Genomic DNA, 15,228 nt, shown 5'->3' on the forward strand with positions numbered 1-15,228 from the left:
TTGCAAATTATAAATCCTTGCATCGAAAGTCCCCGAGGGTGTATGGAGGTGTTGGAGGTGTATAGATTATTCACGCTGAGATGGAGCCCTGGAGATAGCACCTCAACCCAGCAATTTTTGTCGACATGTTGATGGCCACACTAGTAAAAGATAGATTTAGCCATGACTTTCGAGGACAGGATTTTTTGTCATAACATGGCTTGCACGAATATCTGCGTTATATGGATCGTGGGTGGATTTAATATTATCAACAAAAATCTAATTGTTCATTTGTAGTTCCTATTTTGTGGATTGAATACCTGTGTATTCCGATTTTATTTATATACAGTCCAAGTTTCCAAGCATCTCACAACTTTTCATTCATGTTTGATAGCCTCAACCTCGATTTCGATCTTCATGGCCGGAAACGCCAGTCGAGGCACAGCAATGGAAGTCCATATAGGACGGTGGCCGGGGATGCGTTTCTTCAACGTTTTGACGCAATGATCGAACGATGAGTCCATATCAACGTGGTAAGATCGAATCAAATAAACGTCTTCCCATCCCCGTAGCCCCGTCGCCCGGAGTACTTTGTCCACGTTTGCAAAGGCGAGATCCACCTGGCCAGTGATATCGTTGGCATCTAGATCTCCAGATTCTGTCCATCCTCCTTGCCCAGCACATTTGACAACGTTCCCGAGAATGACTGCTTGGGAGTAGTGGCATAGATCACTGTGCTTCTGGCCGGCACCTTCTTCGTTGATGTAGATCAGAGCGGACATTGTGAGGATGAATTGGTCGATACTTCGATTGAATGAGCGATGAAAGAAAAGTAGCCTTCGGGTGTTATTCAAAATGGTTTAAATTGATATATTGTTGGCAGCAACCTTATATAAAGCACTATGGAGGTGGTTGGAGGCCCTTGGAGATGTTTTCTGCAACTGTCAAATGTCGACCCACAATCATCTCCAAAACCACTCCACTGAACATGAAAAGGCATTCAATCACGGATTGGAGATTATTACCAATCAACCTTGGCTAGTGGCATTATTTAAACTAGATGGATTATGTGTTTTAAGATACGAATTAATAGGAGTTATTTACAACGAGGGGTTTCAGCTGCACATTTCACAATTCTCATGTCCGAACTATTCAAGCCTCTCCATATCGGCCATGTTGAGTTACAACACAGGGTTGTCATGGCCCCTCTCACTCGCCTGCGCGCCGATGCCGAACACGTGCCTCTTCCAATGGCCACCACATACTACGAACAACGAGCTTCTGTCCCTGGAACGATGATCATAGCTGAAGCAACCCAGATCTCGGCATCTGAGGGTGGACTTCCCCACGGCCCAGGGATTTGGAGTGAAGCACAAATTCAAGGATGGCAGAAGATCACCGACGCCGTACACGCTAAAGGAAGCTACATGTTCTGCCAATTGATTGCCCTCGGCCGGGCCGCCGACCCACATCAATTACAGAAGGAGGGAGGATACGAGCTTCTCGCGCCCAGTCCCATTCGGATGGAAGACGGGATGCCAACTCCCAAGGAGCTTGAGGAGGAGCAGATCCAGAGCATCATCATGAACTTCGCGATTGCCGCGAAAAACGCAATTCGTGCTGGGTTCGACGGTATTGAGGTTCATGGCGCTAATGGCTACTTGGTTGATCAGTTCCTGCAAGATGTGTCAAACACAAGACATGATCGATGGGGTGGCAGTATCTCGAACCGTGCCCGTTTTGGCCTAGAGGTAGTCAGGGCGCTAGTGGACGCAGTCGGTCCTGAGAAAGTTGGGTTCCGTCTCAGTCCTTGGAATACCTGGCAAGGCATGAAGATGGACAATCCAGTCCCCCAGTTCACATACTTTGTGGAGCAGTTAAAGAACTTCAAAATTGCCTATCTCCATGTTGTTGAGTCTCGCGTGATCAACAATGTGGACTGTGAAAACACAGAGGGGATCAGCTTCCTCCTCGATATCTGGGGCAGAACGTCACCTGTACTTGTTGCAGGTGGATACAATCCAGACAATGTTCAAGTCATCGAGGAAGACTACAAAGACAATGATGTTGCTGTTGTGTTTGGTCGGCATTTCCTTGCGAACCCTGACTTGCCATTCCGACTTCAACATCGGCTTCCTCTTAACCGGTATGACCGGTCTAGCTTCTACACGGCCACGGAAGAACTTGGTTATACAGATTACCCATTTAGTGCTGAATTTACCAAGAGACAAATCAGAGATAGCGAAAATATTTGACTTAATATTACTTGAAGAAGAAACAAAAAATTACATTCGGAACCCGGATAAGAATCGTAATTGTACCAAGCAAGGCCTGTACTCTCTACTGTCTGTTCACACCTTAGGGCACACATGATAATACATACATACGGATGGATATTAGCAGGCCTCTTTTAGGTTGAATGTTGAATGTATAGGGCGTGCAGTTAATCGTGACTCCTACTCATCTCACTCGTCCAGGATCGATGCTGAATAGATAGCAATTGAACGCTCCAGCGAACTTCGCTTATTCTCTCTCTCGGAACCTGGCCGGACATCGCGCATATTGCAAAGCGGGACCTGTAACAACGCCACCTTCGGGGTCGGTCCTGGTGCTCGTTATGGATAGATGTTACGGGATTAGAAGCATCGAAAGTGACAATGTAAATGAGGCGGTGCGTTATGGTTGCATCGAAGTGGACAAAACAGCACGAGGTACAATATAGATACGAAGCTTGAGATAATTGGTAGTGGGAGGCCTCAAAGAACAGCGCAGCAATGTACAATGTAGACCACTCAGCCTCAGTCACTCAGAATGCTTATTTATCCGGAGGCGTGGGAGTATACCTAAAGCAGAGAATAGCAAGAGAAAAAAAGGAAAAGGATCAACACAACCTACCCGCCGCAGGTCGGTCAATAGCATGCTGTAAGAAATTGGCCGGCACAATGCACAACAATAATAACTCGTGGGCCGCAATTTCGCACATGACCTTCTGAGATTGCGATGGGTCTATATCAATAATGTGACGACATTAACAATGAAAGATCTACGTGGTTGAAATTCCCATCTACCCCTAGTACCTCCAAGGTGTGGATGTTGACACTCTGAAAAATAATAAGAGCATCACCCTAGCCCTCAAAAGTTCCAGAACAGGCGGGAACCCCGAAAATGCAGGCTGTCATCGACACGCCAATTGGACATAATGGGGCTAGGGGCAGGAGGAGAGGACCAATCCAATTTTTAGGCATCCGGCTGTGTCGGCTTCTTTCGAAATAATAATGGCGTTGAAAGGGGGGTCCAGGTACCCGAGGGATTAGTACGACATGAAGATAAAACGAAAAACTCTGCAGCCACGTATATTTGGAGACCATCAGCCATTTAATGTGGTTGATTTGTACGGAGTGGTGACGGTAGCATTTTGGATGTAGCATGTCAATCATACGGCAGCTGCATGCTAATATGGGAGATCTTTGGGAGATCATAGGCAATGGTGTTTGTTGCTAAATATGGCTCCCACCCGGGATGCGAGGGGGAAGAGGCTTCGTCACACAAGGCCCAGTCCACACAGAGTTTTTTTGTACCTAGTCTTGTGTTTCCTAGTAATTTTGTGATTTTCTTTCTATTAAGATCAACTCTTCGATTGCCAATACTGCAAAAAGAAAGAATTATCTTTGAAGGTAAGCAGTTCTATAATTATATCAATTGAAAAACGAAAGAAACCCAAAACATTGTAAAGTTCTCAAAGTAGCAAAATGACCAGGCGACCCAGTCCAACGTATTTTCTATTGAAATTGCAGCCAATCAGAGTGATGGATCTCATGATGGATTGGCTTAGACTGAGACTAGTGGAGACTATTGTATACCCAATGGGGATTAGTGCATTCGGGCCAAGCAGTGTTTGTTTCGCCGGACCAAGGATGACCGTCGCTTTGACTCCTTTTTCATTTTCTGCTTATTCTTTCCTTCTCTTTAACTTCTTGACATCTTGACTTCGGGTCTTATTCTCTCGCTATACCGAATACATTCGTTCAACCATGCGTCTCTCTAGCCTCTCGTTTTTCGTTCAGGCACTCCTGTTGACTGCGGTCGCAGCCCAGAGTGCCGGTGCCTCCAACATCGTGCAGGATCTAACAAGTGAAACCACTTCCTCATCCTCCAGTTCCCAAGCGCCTGAAACAACTTCATCTACATCATCATCAACAACTTCCTCCACATCCTCTACCTCATCGACGACCTCTGAGGCCCCGACTAAATCTGCCGACCCTACTACATCTTCGACTACTTCCAACACTTCTTCCACTACTGTCCCTGCAGAGACCACACCGTCTGCCGAGCCCACTGTTGCCCAAACCACCTCCACCACCAAGGAACCCGCTGCTACCACGAGCTCCGAAGGCACCAGTATTACCACGGCCCCAATCACATCCCAGAGCTACGTCGTGAAAACCATCACCTCATACGCGACCAGCGATGGCTCCACCGTTGCCAACTTGATCACCACCTCCACTCCCGTTGTCGTGACCAGCTCCCCATCTCTGAACGGAAACAAGAGCTCCGGCTCCAGCGGCGTGTCCTCATCTGACAAGAAGATCATCATTGGTGTCGTGGTCGGTGTTGGCGGTGCCATCCTCATCGGTGTCCTCGGCCTGGGCTACTGGAGACTCCACAAGAAGCGCAACGAGCAGTTCGGTGACGAGGATGATCTCATGGGTGGAACCGCTGTCGGCACCGGTCCTCGCGAGAAGGCCCCTAGTCCGACCGCCGGCGCCCCCTTCAAGAATACACTTGACCAGTACCACAACAATGGCCGTGTCAACGCAGCAGCCAACTTCTAAGTGTACTGCGTGGATTCGACATCTGTCGAAGTGTAAAACTTATACGATCATCATGCTATTTCCAGGCGCTATGGACAGGACAGGCGAGACGGTTGCTTTTTTCTTCTTTTCTGGTTGCGAAATTCTTTTATTCAGGGCGTTCTATTCGGCCCAGCCTCTCCTTCATGCAGGCACTGCACATTCATTGTTTGAGCGTTCTTTCGACAACCATCACATTCATTTCCTGCGATCGCCAAGCTCGATCCTTGCGCGACTGACAAAACTCGGCATCCTTTGGTTCTTCCCCGTCAACTCTTGATTCCCCGTGTCGATGCGCTTGGTGTGCTCCTGTGGATAATCACTATGTATTGACATATCTTCTCTTCTCTACCTTTTGCAGCATTAGATCTCAAAATTGTATAGCGTGCTGCAAAAGTCCTCAGATTTTATGGTCCTCTACCTACTTTGTAATAAGTTCTACCTTGGATTATACTCTCAGCTGTTTATATTGCTCCAGGCTCCTCTTCTCAGTCTGATATTACACCATACCTGTAATTGCTCTAGGCTAATTGCTGTCAGCATTCTTTGTCTGCCTAGGAAATCCTTTGTTTCTGATATCAGGATTGTATGCAAATCGAAAGTGGAACATTCCGTGTCCGAGATACTCGGCTCAAGATTCATGCCTAAATCAGGCTAGCAGTAGATTCATGTTAAACAGTCTTATTTCATTGGCCCCGAACCAGATAGACTCGATATCTGATCAACCGTACGTGTGAACATTCCACGGCACTACTCTATCTCCCAACACATCTAACACGCTTGATAATGAACAAGAATTCACACCAGCTATCAGGATAGACATTCTAAATGGTGATAATCGATAGAAGCAAAAGGTAAAACAAGCTGGAAACCCCTAAGCCGGGAATCGAGTTGGGTTGACCTCGGCCTTCTGGGCAGGCTCGGCGAAGTTTTTTTATACCGATCATTCCTTTAAGGCTTTTATAAACCCCATGCCCAATAAACCACTGAATTCATTGGAACGTTAGAAAATCTACTACTCTTGCTTTTGATATGAACAGTTACTTCTCAATTAGGAAGGTGGGTCTGCTTATACTTCTGCCTGAATAATATGGCATGATATCCTCCAGTTCGTACTTCTAGACTCGTTCACGTGACGCATTCCAGAACGCGTCCAGCACGCGAGATCGATAGGACATCCTGCAAGGACTCCCAGCCCCAAGTCTAATACTACTTTATTTCGCGAGAATCTTAAAACCTATCTCTAACTCTTCAATTAACCACTAAAAGCCCAATCACCCAAACCCCTAAGAACCCCAGACTAAGAAAGAACCACACTCCACAACCCACTTCCGCATCCGACCCAAAGAACCAAACCATGTTCGCAACATCCCCCCAAACCCCATTCCGCCAAACACGCCACTACACACCAACCCACCCATCCCCTCTCGGCATCTCAGCACCACAATGGACAATGACACCGCCACACACCCACAATCCTAATACTAATCCCATCCACTTCAACATCCGCACCGAACCGATCCCACGCCACGCGCAGAACCACGCTTCCCCAGTCCCAATGCCGCACGTAGCCTCGGCCTCAGCCTCAACAACACCAACATCAATCTTTGCGCCCTTCGCGTCACATCCAAACGCACACCCCTCCTCCCCGACCTCTCCCTCGCGCCACCCCAAATCGAAATACGAAGCGCGCTACGCAGCCCTCTCAAACCCCATGAAAGACGCGGCTGGCCTCGCGCGCTCAAAAACCCGCAAAATGTTCCTCAATCGCGTGAAGGGGGAGCGGGACGCGGGGCGTTTCGAGGCGCGCGGAGAGCAGATGATGCATATGGAGCATCTTGCTGATCGGCGGCGGTGGGAGGAGAGCATGGCGCGGGAGGGTGAGGGGGTTATTGGGGAGGTGGAGATTGCGGAGGAGGATGATATGCTTCCTGGTATGTTATGTGCATTCTTTGCGGTTTCTTTTTCATTGGTGTCTGGATGGTTACTGACTGTGCTGTGGTAGATTATGGGGATGCTTTGGATGAGTTTATTTCGCAGGAGGAGGCTTTGGAAATGGAGCTTAGGGAAGCGCAGGCGCAGGCGCAGATTGGAGTTCATGGGAGTGTTGAGCGGCTGCGTGCGACTGGGACTGGGAATGAGGTTCCGTTCAGTGATGATGATTATGATGATATCTTTATGGGGTTACAGGAGCAGTCTCAGGATATGGATATGTCGTGAGTGGACTAGGGTTCGAGTTTGTTTGTGTGTGCTGTTTTCTTGCGAAGCATTGCATTGGGCGGCGTTGTTAATTCGTTGGATCACGGAATCCGATATGGAAGTAAATAAGGGTATCGACGGGAGTTGAGCATATGTACAGTATAACGGATGAATGTATCCACGTCAAGAGGACTCTTTGGCATCAAGACGATGTTTTCCTTTCAAGATCCAGTCATACATAGATGCGTAGTTTTTGTTCACATTACTGCTGCGGGCAATCAGGCACTCCAGCTCCAGCGGCGGCACCTCCCAGATCCCCCATGAGCGGATTCGAAACGAGTTCCTCGGGCGGGCTACCAGCTGCTTGCATCTGCAAGATAATCAAGTCAGTAAACAACTTCACGACAAAAACCAGATATAAGACTTACCTCCTGCATCCGCTCCCACACATACTCGCGACACTTGGGATCATCATCGGAATAGCCCCTCTCCTCAAACTTGCCTACAATCTGCTTGACAATCTCCGCCTGCTTCACGAACCGCTCCATATCCTCAGCAGGGACGCTTCCACCGTTCTTGTTCTTCTCAAGCCACGGCCCGAACTTCACATCCAGTTCCTTCATCGGCTCGTACAGCATCTCCTTATTCGAAAGCTGTTCCATCATCCCCATAAACATCTTCGACAAATCGCCGTCCTCGCCCGCACCATCCGCACCAGCTTCAACAGCCTTCAATAGCTGCGCAATCATATCGTCCGAGATATCATCCTCATTACTAGCGGCAGCCGTGGCTTTATCGCCGCTCTCTTTCATGCGGCCCATCGTGCGCTGGATTGCCTCGTTGAACGAGTCCGCCGGTTGCTCGCTGGATGCAGCCGGGCCGGGGCCAGCCGCGGAGGAGCCATTGTTAGAAGCTCCAGCTGCGGCTGTAAGACTCTCGAGGGAAGCGCCTGGTTCCGCGCCACCTTGCTCGGCCATAACGTCGGCAAGAAGCTGTTTGAGGAAATCACCTGGTGGGACTCCGCTCTCCTCGAGCTGTTTCGCGAACATCTCGGCGCCTTGGTCGACCGTAGATTGGACGTTGGGGTCTGTGTTGGGTGCGTTTGCGCCGCCGGACATCATGTTGGCCATTTCTTGTTCGAGCTGCTTGAGGAAGGCATCTTCGTCGAAGTCGGGTGGTGCAATGCCTGTTGATGCATCGGGGATTGCGGCGGGCTGTACTGCGGGAGTTGGTTCGGGTTTGGGTTTGGAGAAATCATCGAGAACATCTGGATGTGGGGGTGAGTATGGGTGTCATTCATTCCACGTGGAAGTAATCTGTGTGTGGGGTGGAGGATTGGTATGTACCATCTAGCTCATCAAAATCGGAGTCTTCGTCGTCGTTTTCAGCCACTTCTGGCTTCAATTGTGTCTTCGCGGGCGTGGACTCTGTGTTTGAGGTCGCTTGCTCTTGGGTGTGGTCTTGCGCGGTGGCCGAGGTGGCCGCGGTGGGAGTCACAGTAGCCTCCGAAGCCAGCTCGGGCGGACTCTCGGTTGAGGTGGTCATGTCTATTGCGCGAAGAAATTGATGAAGAAGTCTTGATTAAAGAGGTCGGCGTGAAAGTTTGGCAATCGCGTAGATATCTCGCGAAGAGTAAGTCTGGATAAGTCCGACATGTGATGTTTTGGCGGGGGACTAATTAATGCCGTCGCCGAGGTTCGACGACATGTCTTCGAGTTATCTCGTCTTCTACATAATTCTACACGTCCCATCATAGTTCAATGTGAATGACATAAGAAAAAGATATCGAAGCACTAGGCATGTCTCGATATTTTTTTATAATAAAATAAAATAAAGAAAGTTTCTCTGAAGTCATCGCCTGAGGCATGGATTCCAGATCTAGGCCCATGTACTTAATATATCACCTATAATTTGAGTAAATCGATGTACTCCAGTCTTTTACCTATAATATGGGCATATTGTAGATCGGGCTACATGGTCAGCTCGGCAAACCTGGAATGAGATCCAGAGATGAACGATGAACACCTTCAATGATCATCCTTGGAAAGTGCCTTGGCAACCAACCCCCCCCGCATATTTGGGGGCGGAAAGCGATGAAAAATCTGCAATGCGGCCATTCCCAAAAGTCCGGGGAAGGCGATGCGTCATTCCATGATCATCCCTTATTGGTGCACAAGGAGGGTGGCGTCCGCGTGATTGAATTTTCCCCAATAATTCACTGAAACAACAACAGCCCTGCACGAGGAGTTCGGTGAATTTGAACAGAGTGGTCATGTGGTGAGCTGGAATAAGAACTGAAAGCCTTACGGTGACCGTAAGGAGTATAGGACGACGCCGAGGATTGCTAGAGGCTAGAGTCAATAGCAGGGCGTTTGAGTAGTGCATGGGCAATTGGGGTCGTTTATATGGCGTTATGAGTGGCCGGTATCGGGCTACTACCCGTGCATTGTATTGCGTGACCTTCTCCGCGGACAACTGAAGGTTTCAAACCTAGGACTTTTTTTCCCATACTTTTGGGAGTATATTCAAAGTGAACGACGTTGTACACAGCACAGACAGACAATGTAGAGACATAGTAGAGACACACAGACACATCTATACACGCCAACGAGGCCACAACTCCACTAACCGCAAGGACCTCTGGATGGTAGTGGATCAATTCGGACAATACAAGGCCATTCAAGTTCAAAACGTGGAGCCAAATGACCCCGAAAGAGTTAAAGGAAAGAGAAGAAAAGAAATAATAAAAAGAATTCTCTCAAAAGGCTGCCAGGTACCCTCCTGACCGGACAGACTTTTTTTTTACTTTTTCTTTTTTTTTCGCTTTCTTTTTACTCAATTGCTTTACACAACTCTTTCTTTTCTTCTTCCCCAATATTTCGTTTATCTCGTTTCCTCTTACTCTTCCTTTCTCATAATTTCAGTTTCCTTTATGTCACAATTCTCTCTGTGACGAGTCTCGCACGTCCCCTTCTAAACGCTTAGCCGCGCGTGTGCGTTTGTGCCTGTTGCTTCCCTATTCCTTATTTTATTATTTTATTTTTCTATTTAGGCCATCCTGGTCTAACGCGGGGAAAACTGGCTGTGTCTCTTCCGTGTGCGGAGGGCCGCCTACAGGCTTGAAATTTTGGTTTTTTTTTTATAAAAAAAGATCCCAACAAAAAAAAAGAACTCAATGGTTTCAATGGTGGAAAACAATGATATGGTCATGGACCCTATTGTACCAAAACATGAACCTGGTCCTGATGGTTCAATCAGTTCATCGGTGTCAACACCTGATCCAGAAGCCGAACCGATGACCCAGGATGCCGCGCAGACTCAAAAAAGGAAAGGAGGCAGGAAACCTGTACGTAACAACTTCCTCAAATCTGGGGCCCCGCATTCATACCTATCATCTTGTGTTACTTGTTGTCATATCATATTGCTATCACGTCTTCCTATCTATATCTCCGAACTAACCTGGTCAGATCTACGCCACCTCCGAAGAACGCAAGCAACGAAATCGGCAGGCCCAGGCGGCCTTCCGTGAACGCAGGACCGAATACATTCGTCAACTAGAGACTACCATCAAGCGCAATGAAGAGTCTCTGCAAAGCCTGCAGCAGAGTCACCGCAGTGCCGCCGATGAATGTTTAATGTTGCGGTACAAGAACTCTTTGCTGGAGCGCATCTTGCTCGAGAAGGGTACGACCTCTTTTTTACCCGGACCTGAATATTCCGATCTCATCACTAACACATACCAGGCATCGATGTACAGGCCGAGCTACGCTTGAAGACAGGGGCGCCGGGCGCTCCCCCCAAAGCAAACCACATGCCTCCCAAGGCAGCGCCTACGGGGGCCCGCAACCAACGCCATCCCGCAGGCATTGCTTCCAAGTCCGAAGCATTCGGCATGTCCCAACGGGAAGGCGCATACGGCATCCCGTCGCCGCAATTCCAGGCCACGCCAACCTCGCACGTCTCCTCCCCGTCACACGCCAAGTCCCCAGGGTTTGGCTTCCAGGCCATGTCCCCCGCCGGTGTCGAGTCCCAAGGACGACCTCAGCTGCTCCCTCAACCCCGGAGCTTCAGCCAGGCCTCGCCACCGGCAATCAGCATGCCGCAGACCGATCCGTCAGATTCTAAACCTCAACCCCGTGGCGCAGGAGCCATGGGTCCTCGCGGTGCGCGGGTCGCAGCGGCAGCCTACTACCCCTCTCCCTTCCAGAAACACTACGACCAACTCGGTATGTCACCTTTGTTCCGAATTCTAGACCCTTTCAGCTGACCTCCTAAGCAGAACAAGAGTATGATGCCCAGGCCGACATGGTCGATGACGATCACGATGGGTCAACAACCGCGTCTTACGTACCGGGCTTCACACCACAGTCCATCACATCAGGCTCCCACAATATGTCCGGTTTCAACCAACCACCGGGCGAAGGGACGCCTAGCGATTTCGGTAATGCAAATCAGCTCCTCGGCCAGTACGAGCCAATGCTGGATACTGATCCATTTGGGTTGAGCGCCAGCATGCACTTCCCAACCCCGTTCAACTACGAGCACAGTAACTCGCGGCAATGAGCGGCACAAAAATATGCTTTCACTTCTCTGTCTTATATCTTGTTCATCTTATGGTAAATGATCATATCTTCCTAAAAGTTTGATTTGAGCATTGCCTGGCGTTTGCGAGGGTTTTGATACCAACGTTCTCTTTTGGTTTTCCTCATATCTATATTACGTCTTGTATATGAATCGAATCTTCACACGACTGCATCTGCATCACCAAGTACAAATTATTACAGACCACAGACCAAACTCAAGCCTCGCCTCAAGCCCCCATCCGATCATCCAGTTTCAGCCCACACCGAGCCCTAACAACACCCAACAACCGCCTAACCGACTCATCTCCACCACACCACCTCTCCAAATACAAACAAATAGCCCGACACTCGATCCACGCCCGTCTCGCAATCCACCAAACACCCTCACAAAGCGGCGCATACCAAAATGCAAGAATAAGCAGCGCCCGTGCATCCCGCTCACCCAGCAACGCTTTAAACCCCGCCTCCATAAACCCAATAAAAGCAAGATCCCGCGGCATAACGCCCTCCGCACACAGCATCTCCGGGCTGGACGCCACACCACCACCAGAGCCACGCATCCGCGTTAGCATACAAATAGCCTTGGAATAAGGATTCGCATCCGTGCCAAAAGCAGGAAAAGATGAGGCGCCCGCCTCGCCCAGCCCGCACAGCACCACAAACTCACCCGCTACCTCCTCTGCGCTGCACAACTGCGGCTGCAGCATCAACTCGCGGTAGCTATCCGCCAGCACGTGGAAGATGCTATCCTCGCGCAGCGGATCGGTCACGTTCCAAATTACCTTTTTGTTGATTGAGAAGTCCATCCACTGCAGTTCGGGGGTGGTTTTAGTTCTGGTTTTAGGGTGGTTGGTGCCGGTGTTGGTGTTTGTTTCTGTCCTCAACGGCCACGAGTCCTGCACGCTTGGTGCTTCCGTGGCTGTTAGCACGGAGATTCCCAGCATGGCTGCTGCGGCCCAGAGGGCGTCGCGGTCTTGTGGGCGAATCGGGCGGGAGAGTTTGCTGTTTAGAAGATTTGCGGCTTGCGCACGGTGCTGGGATTCTGCTTGGATGAGGTGCGATTCTTGGGGTGTTGCGAGTTGGTGGGTGGATGTGAAGGGGGTTAGGAGGTGGCGGTCGTGCGTTATGGCTATTGTTAGGATTATATGCATTAGGAATGGGTGCTGGGGTGAGTTAGCGTTAGGGTATGCGATATGGTACACTTTTTATTGCGGAGCGGCGGGAGTTCTAGAAGCTTACTGCTAATGCTAGTCCTGTTGTATATTCCTGGTATACTTCTGTTATGCGCGGCGTGCTGATGGTTGGAAGCGTGCGGTGGTAGAAGCGGTATAAGCGCGCTTGGCTCTCTAGGTTTAGTTGGAAGGCGCCATAGCCTTCTCCTACCATTATTGAGACATTGATGGTCCTCGGTGCGGGCGTTGCGTTGAAGACTAAGACTGTTTGACTTGCTTGCATGCCCTGCGCTTCTTGCCATGCTACTTGCAGGTCTGGGCCTGGGGTGTAGTTACAGGCGACGCTGTATTGAAGGCAGTTTTGGCATTGCGGTCGAGTTTCGTCGCACTTGTTTATCGTCAATCAACACAATCCTTTCTGCTGTGGAAAGGAGCGAAAAAGAAGCTTACTTTCACTCGCCGGAGTTTACAGTTGCCACAGCCGCGCCGAGACTTGGTATGTGCTCGGCGTTTGCGGGACCCTCGTCCCACTGGGACTGACTTTTTTGGTATTTGCATGTTTGTATCAGAGGCTCTAGAAGGTATTTTAGCGTTAGAGATGGGAAGCCGGGGTTTTACGATTGACGTTGATATTGCTTAACTCCGGAACCCCGAGACTACGATGTCATTGGCTCAGGACTACGATCGAGCTAATCCTTTCTCGTATTTTGTTTTTGACATCATGCAAGAAGTATGTCACTCAAGTCACGAAGGGGGAAACAGATGCGAAGAAGAGCACTGTGGATTTAAACCAACACGTATTTTGTGAACTCCGTTTGCTGTGTAAAGTTGGGTTGGCCTATTGTCAGATCTATAAGAGACCTCGAGAATCTCCCTTTGGGTTACTAACTAGCACTTCTCGCCTTATAGCTTGATATACATTGCAGCCGTCATCATAATGCACGTTTTTGTCACTGGTGGAAGCTGATTCATTGGCCAAGCCTTAGTCAACGAGCTCATCTCTGCCAGTCATACAATTACAGCCCTTACCCGATCAGACGAAACCGCTGCTATGCTGAGAAAAAACGGCTGCAGTGTTCTCCGCGGCTCGATCAAAGACCCGGTGATCCTCGAACGGGGAGCTAAGAAAGCCACCGTGTGATCAACCTCGCCTTCAATTTAGACTTTGACAAATCGCAGAGAGCTGCAGGGATGAGAAAGTTGCAATTGCAGCGCTGGGCGCCCTCATCGGAACGAACAAGCCATTGATCACCACCTGTGGCACCCTGGCGCTTGCCAAGGATGAACTCAGCACCGAAGACGATGTTATTGATTTTAATTCGCCACTAACCCTCCGCGCCCAGAGCGAACAGGTTGTTGACTCTCTTGCCAAACAGGGCGTTCGTGCATGCGTCATTCGCCTGCCTCCCACTCTCCATGGCGAAGAGGACACGCGCAGCTTCATTGACATGATGACTGTGCTGGCTTCTACGCAGGGCCAAGCTACCTACATCGGCGAGGGACTCAATCAGTGGCCTACTGTCCATCGCCAAGACGCTTCTCGTCTGTATCGACTCGCTCTGGAGAAGGGCGTTGCTGGGAGTAGATACCATGGTGTTGCCGAGGAGGGTACCGCCATGAAGGACATTGCTGAAGCAATTGGGCAAAGCCTGCATCTTGGGACTGTCTCCAGGACTTCCGAAGAAGCGAAAGACCTCGGCGGTATCCTGCACTTGGTTATGGGAATTTATAATTCGACTTCAGGGTAGATAAATCAAGAGCAGCTTGGTTGGGTGCCTGCTGGCCCCAAGCTGTTGGAAGATATCAAAGCCGGAGTTCATGTTCGTAATTAAGGGCCTGGTATATGGGGCTGTGTGTTATCTGGAATCGTATTTATAGAGATATTGTATTTGCTAAGGGTAAGTGGATGGTAATGGAAGCTCAAGTTATCAAAAACGGGGGAGTGTACTCCCAAGAGGAAGATGATCAGTGGGGTCAGTCACTAGCCAGATGATATGCAGAGGTGTCCACGAATCCAATAATCCTAAGAACTTATGCATCGCTTTTGTGTCCATGGATGGATTGGGTGTGATTACATAGCTTCTGCATGGCCACAAACAGTAGCGGGCTGGTGCCGCACCGACATGTGTAGTCCACTCAAATGAACATCCCTTCAAGCTCCACCAGAAATCTCACAGCTGTAGGTATGTTGTATCAACATGAATATCTATTCACAAGATATTTATTTCTAAACCCCAAAGCAATCAACAGCTTTGATATTTGTATAGAGGTATACTTGAGTAGTTGACGCCATCATTATGTAAGATACCCTAAGCCCTAGGCTGCGGGCAGCCAATCATCGTCGCCGTACACATTCGCTTAGGAGCAGAAGCCGCCTTTCCTGATTAGTAACATTACACCCAGCAACCACAAACCGTGGACCTCTCTTCACCTTGCTCTATCATC

At 49.3% G+C, this 15,228-nt stretch overlaps 8 protein-coding genes across 8 annotated transcripts; 5 read left to right on the forward strand and 3 right to left on the reverse strand.

The window, feature by feature from the left end:
• Nucleotides 1-356: 356 nt before the first annotated feature.
• Nucleotides 357-761, reverse strand: N7529_008652 (uncharacterized protein; the record flags this gene model as incomplete). Its single annotated transcript, XM_057244179.1, has 1 exon — nucleotides 357-761. The coding sequence occupies one exon, from the start codon at nucleotides 759-761 to the stop codon at nucleotides 357-359; it is 405 nt and encodes a 134-aa protein (XP_057095717.1).
• A 357-nt stretch (nucleotides 762-1,118) lies between these two features.
• On the forward strand, nucleotides 1,119-2,234 carry N7529_008653 (alkene reductase; the record flags this gene model as incomplete). The annotated part of the gene is made up of 1 exon (XM_057244180.1): nucleotides 1,119-2,234. The coding sequence occupies one exon, from the start codon at nucleotides 1,119-1,121 to the stop codon at nucleotides 2,232-2,234; it is 1,116 nt and encodes a 371-aa protein (XP_057095718.1).
• Nucleotides 2,235-4,010: 1,776 nt separating this feature from the next.
• Nucleotides 4,011-4,811, forward strand: midA (putative cell wall protein; the record flags this gene model as incomplete). Its single annotated transcript, XM_057244181.1, has 1 exon — nucleotides 4,011-4,811. The coding sequence occupies one exon, from the start codon at nucleotides 4,011-4,013 to the stop codon at nucleotides 4,809-4,811; it is 801 nt and encodes a 266-aa protein (XP_057095719.1).
• A 1,375-nt stretch (nucleotides 4,812-6,186) lies between these two features.
• N7529_008655 (uncharacterized protein) lies at nucleotides 6,187-7,049 on the forward strand (the record flags this gene model as incomplete). The annotated part of the gene is made up of 2 exons (XM_057244182.1): nucleotides 6,187-6,763; nucleotides 6,835-7,049. The coding sequence occupies 2 exons, from the start codon at nucleotides 6,187-6,189 to the stop codon at nucleotides 7,047-7,049; spliced, it is 792 nt and encodes a 263-aa protein (XP_057095720.1).
• Nucleotides 7,050-7,290: 241 nt separating this feature from the next.
• On the reverse strand, nucleotides 7,291-8,573 carry pex19 (putative peroxisomal membrane protein receptor Pex19; the record flags this gene model as incomplete). The annotated part of the gene is made up of 3 exons (XM_057244183.1): nucleotides 7,291-7,398; nucleotides 7,457-8,295; nucleotides 8,375-8,573. The coding sequence occupies 3 exons, from the start codon at nucleotides 8,571-8,573 to the stop codon at nucleotides 7,291-7,293; spliced, it is 1,146 nt and encodes a 381-aa protein (XP_057095721.1).
• Nucleotides 8,574-10,203: 1,630 nt separating this feature from the next.
• Nucleotides 10,204-11,591, forward strand: N7529_008657 (bZIP transcription factor; the record flags this gene model as incomplete). The annotated part of the gene is made up of 4 exons (XM_057244184.1): nucleotides 10,204-10,374; nucleotides 10,496-10,712; nucleotides 10,772-11,254; nucleotides 11,308-11,591. The coding sequence occupies 4 exons, from the start codon at nucleotides 10,204-10,206 to the stop codon at nucleotides 11,589-11,591; spliced, it is 1,155 nt and encodes a 384-aa protein (XP_057095722.1).
• Nucleotides 11,592-11,838: 247 nt separating this feature from the next.
• N7529_008658 (uncharacterized protein) lies at nucleotides 11,839-12,997 on the reverse strand (the record flags this gene model as incomplete). Its single annotated transcript, XM_057244185.1, has 2 exons — nucleotides 11,839-12,774; nucleotides 12,851-12,997. 2 exons carry the CDS (start codon nucleotides 12,995-12,997, stop codon nucleotides 11,839-11,841), a joined length of 1,083 nt encoding a protein of 360 aa, XP_057095723.1.
• Nucleotides 12,998-13,720: 723 nt separating this feature from the next.
• Nucleotides 13,721-14,615, forward strand: N7529_008659 (uncharacterized protein; the record flags this gene model as incomplete). The annotated part of the gene is made up of 4 exons (XM_057244186.1): nucleotides 13,721-13,739; nucleotides 13,770-13,918; nucleotides 13,965-14,498; nucleotides 14,532-14,615. 4 exons carry the CDS (start codon nucleotides 13,721-13,723, stop codon nucleotides 14,613-14,615), a joined length of 786 nt encoding a protein of 261 aa, XP_057095724.1.
• Between the last annotated feature and the right edge of the window lie 613 nt (nucleotides 14,616-15,228).

This window comes from Penicillium soppii, assembly GCF_028829465.1.
Source record: "Penicillium soppii strain IBT 18220 chromosome Unknown utg000006l, whole genome shotgun sequence".
Taxonomy (NCBI): Eukaryota; Fungi; Ascomycota; class Eurotiomycetes; order Eurotiales; family Aspergillaceae; genus Penicillium; species Penicillium soppii.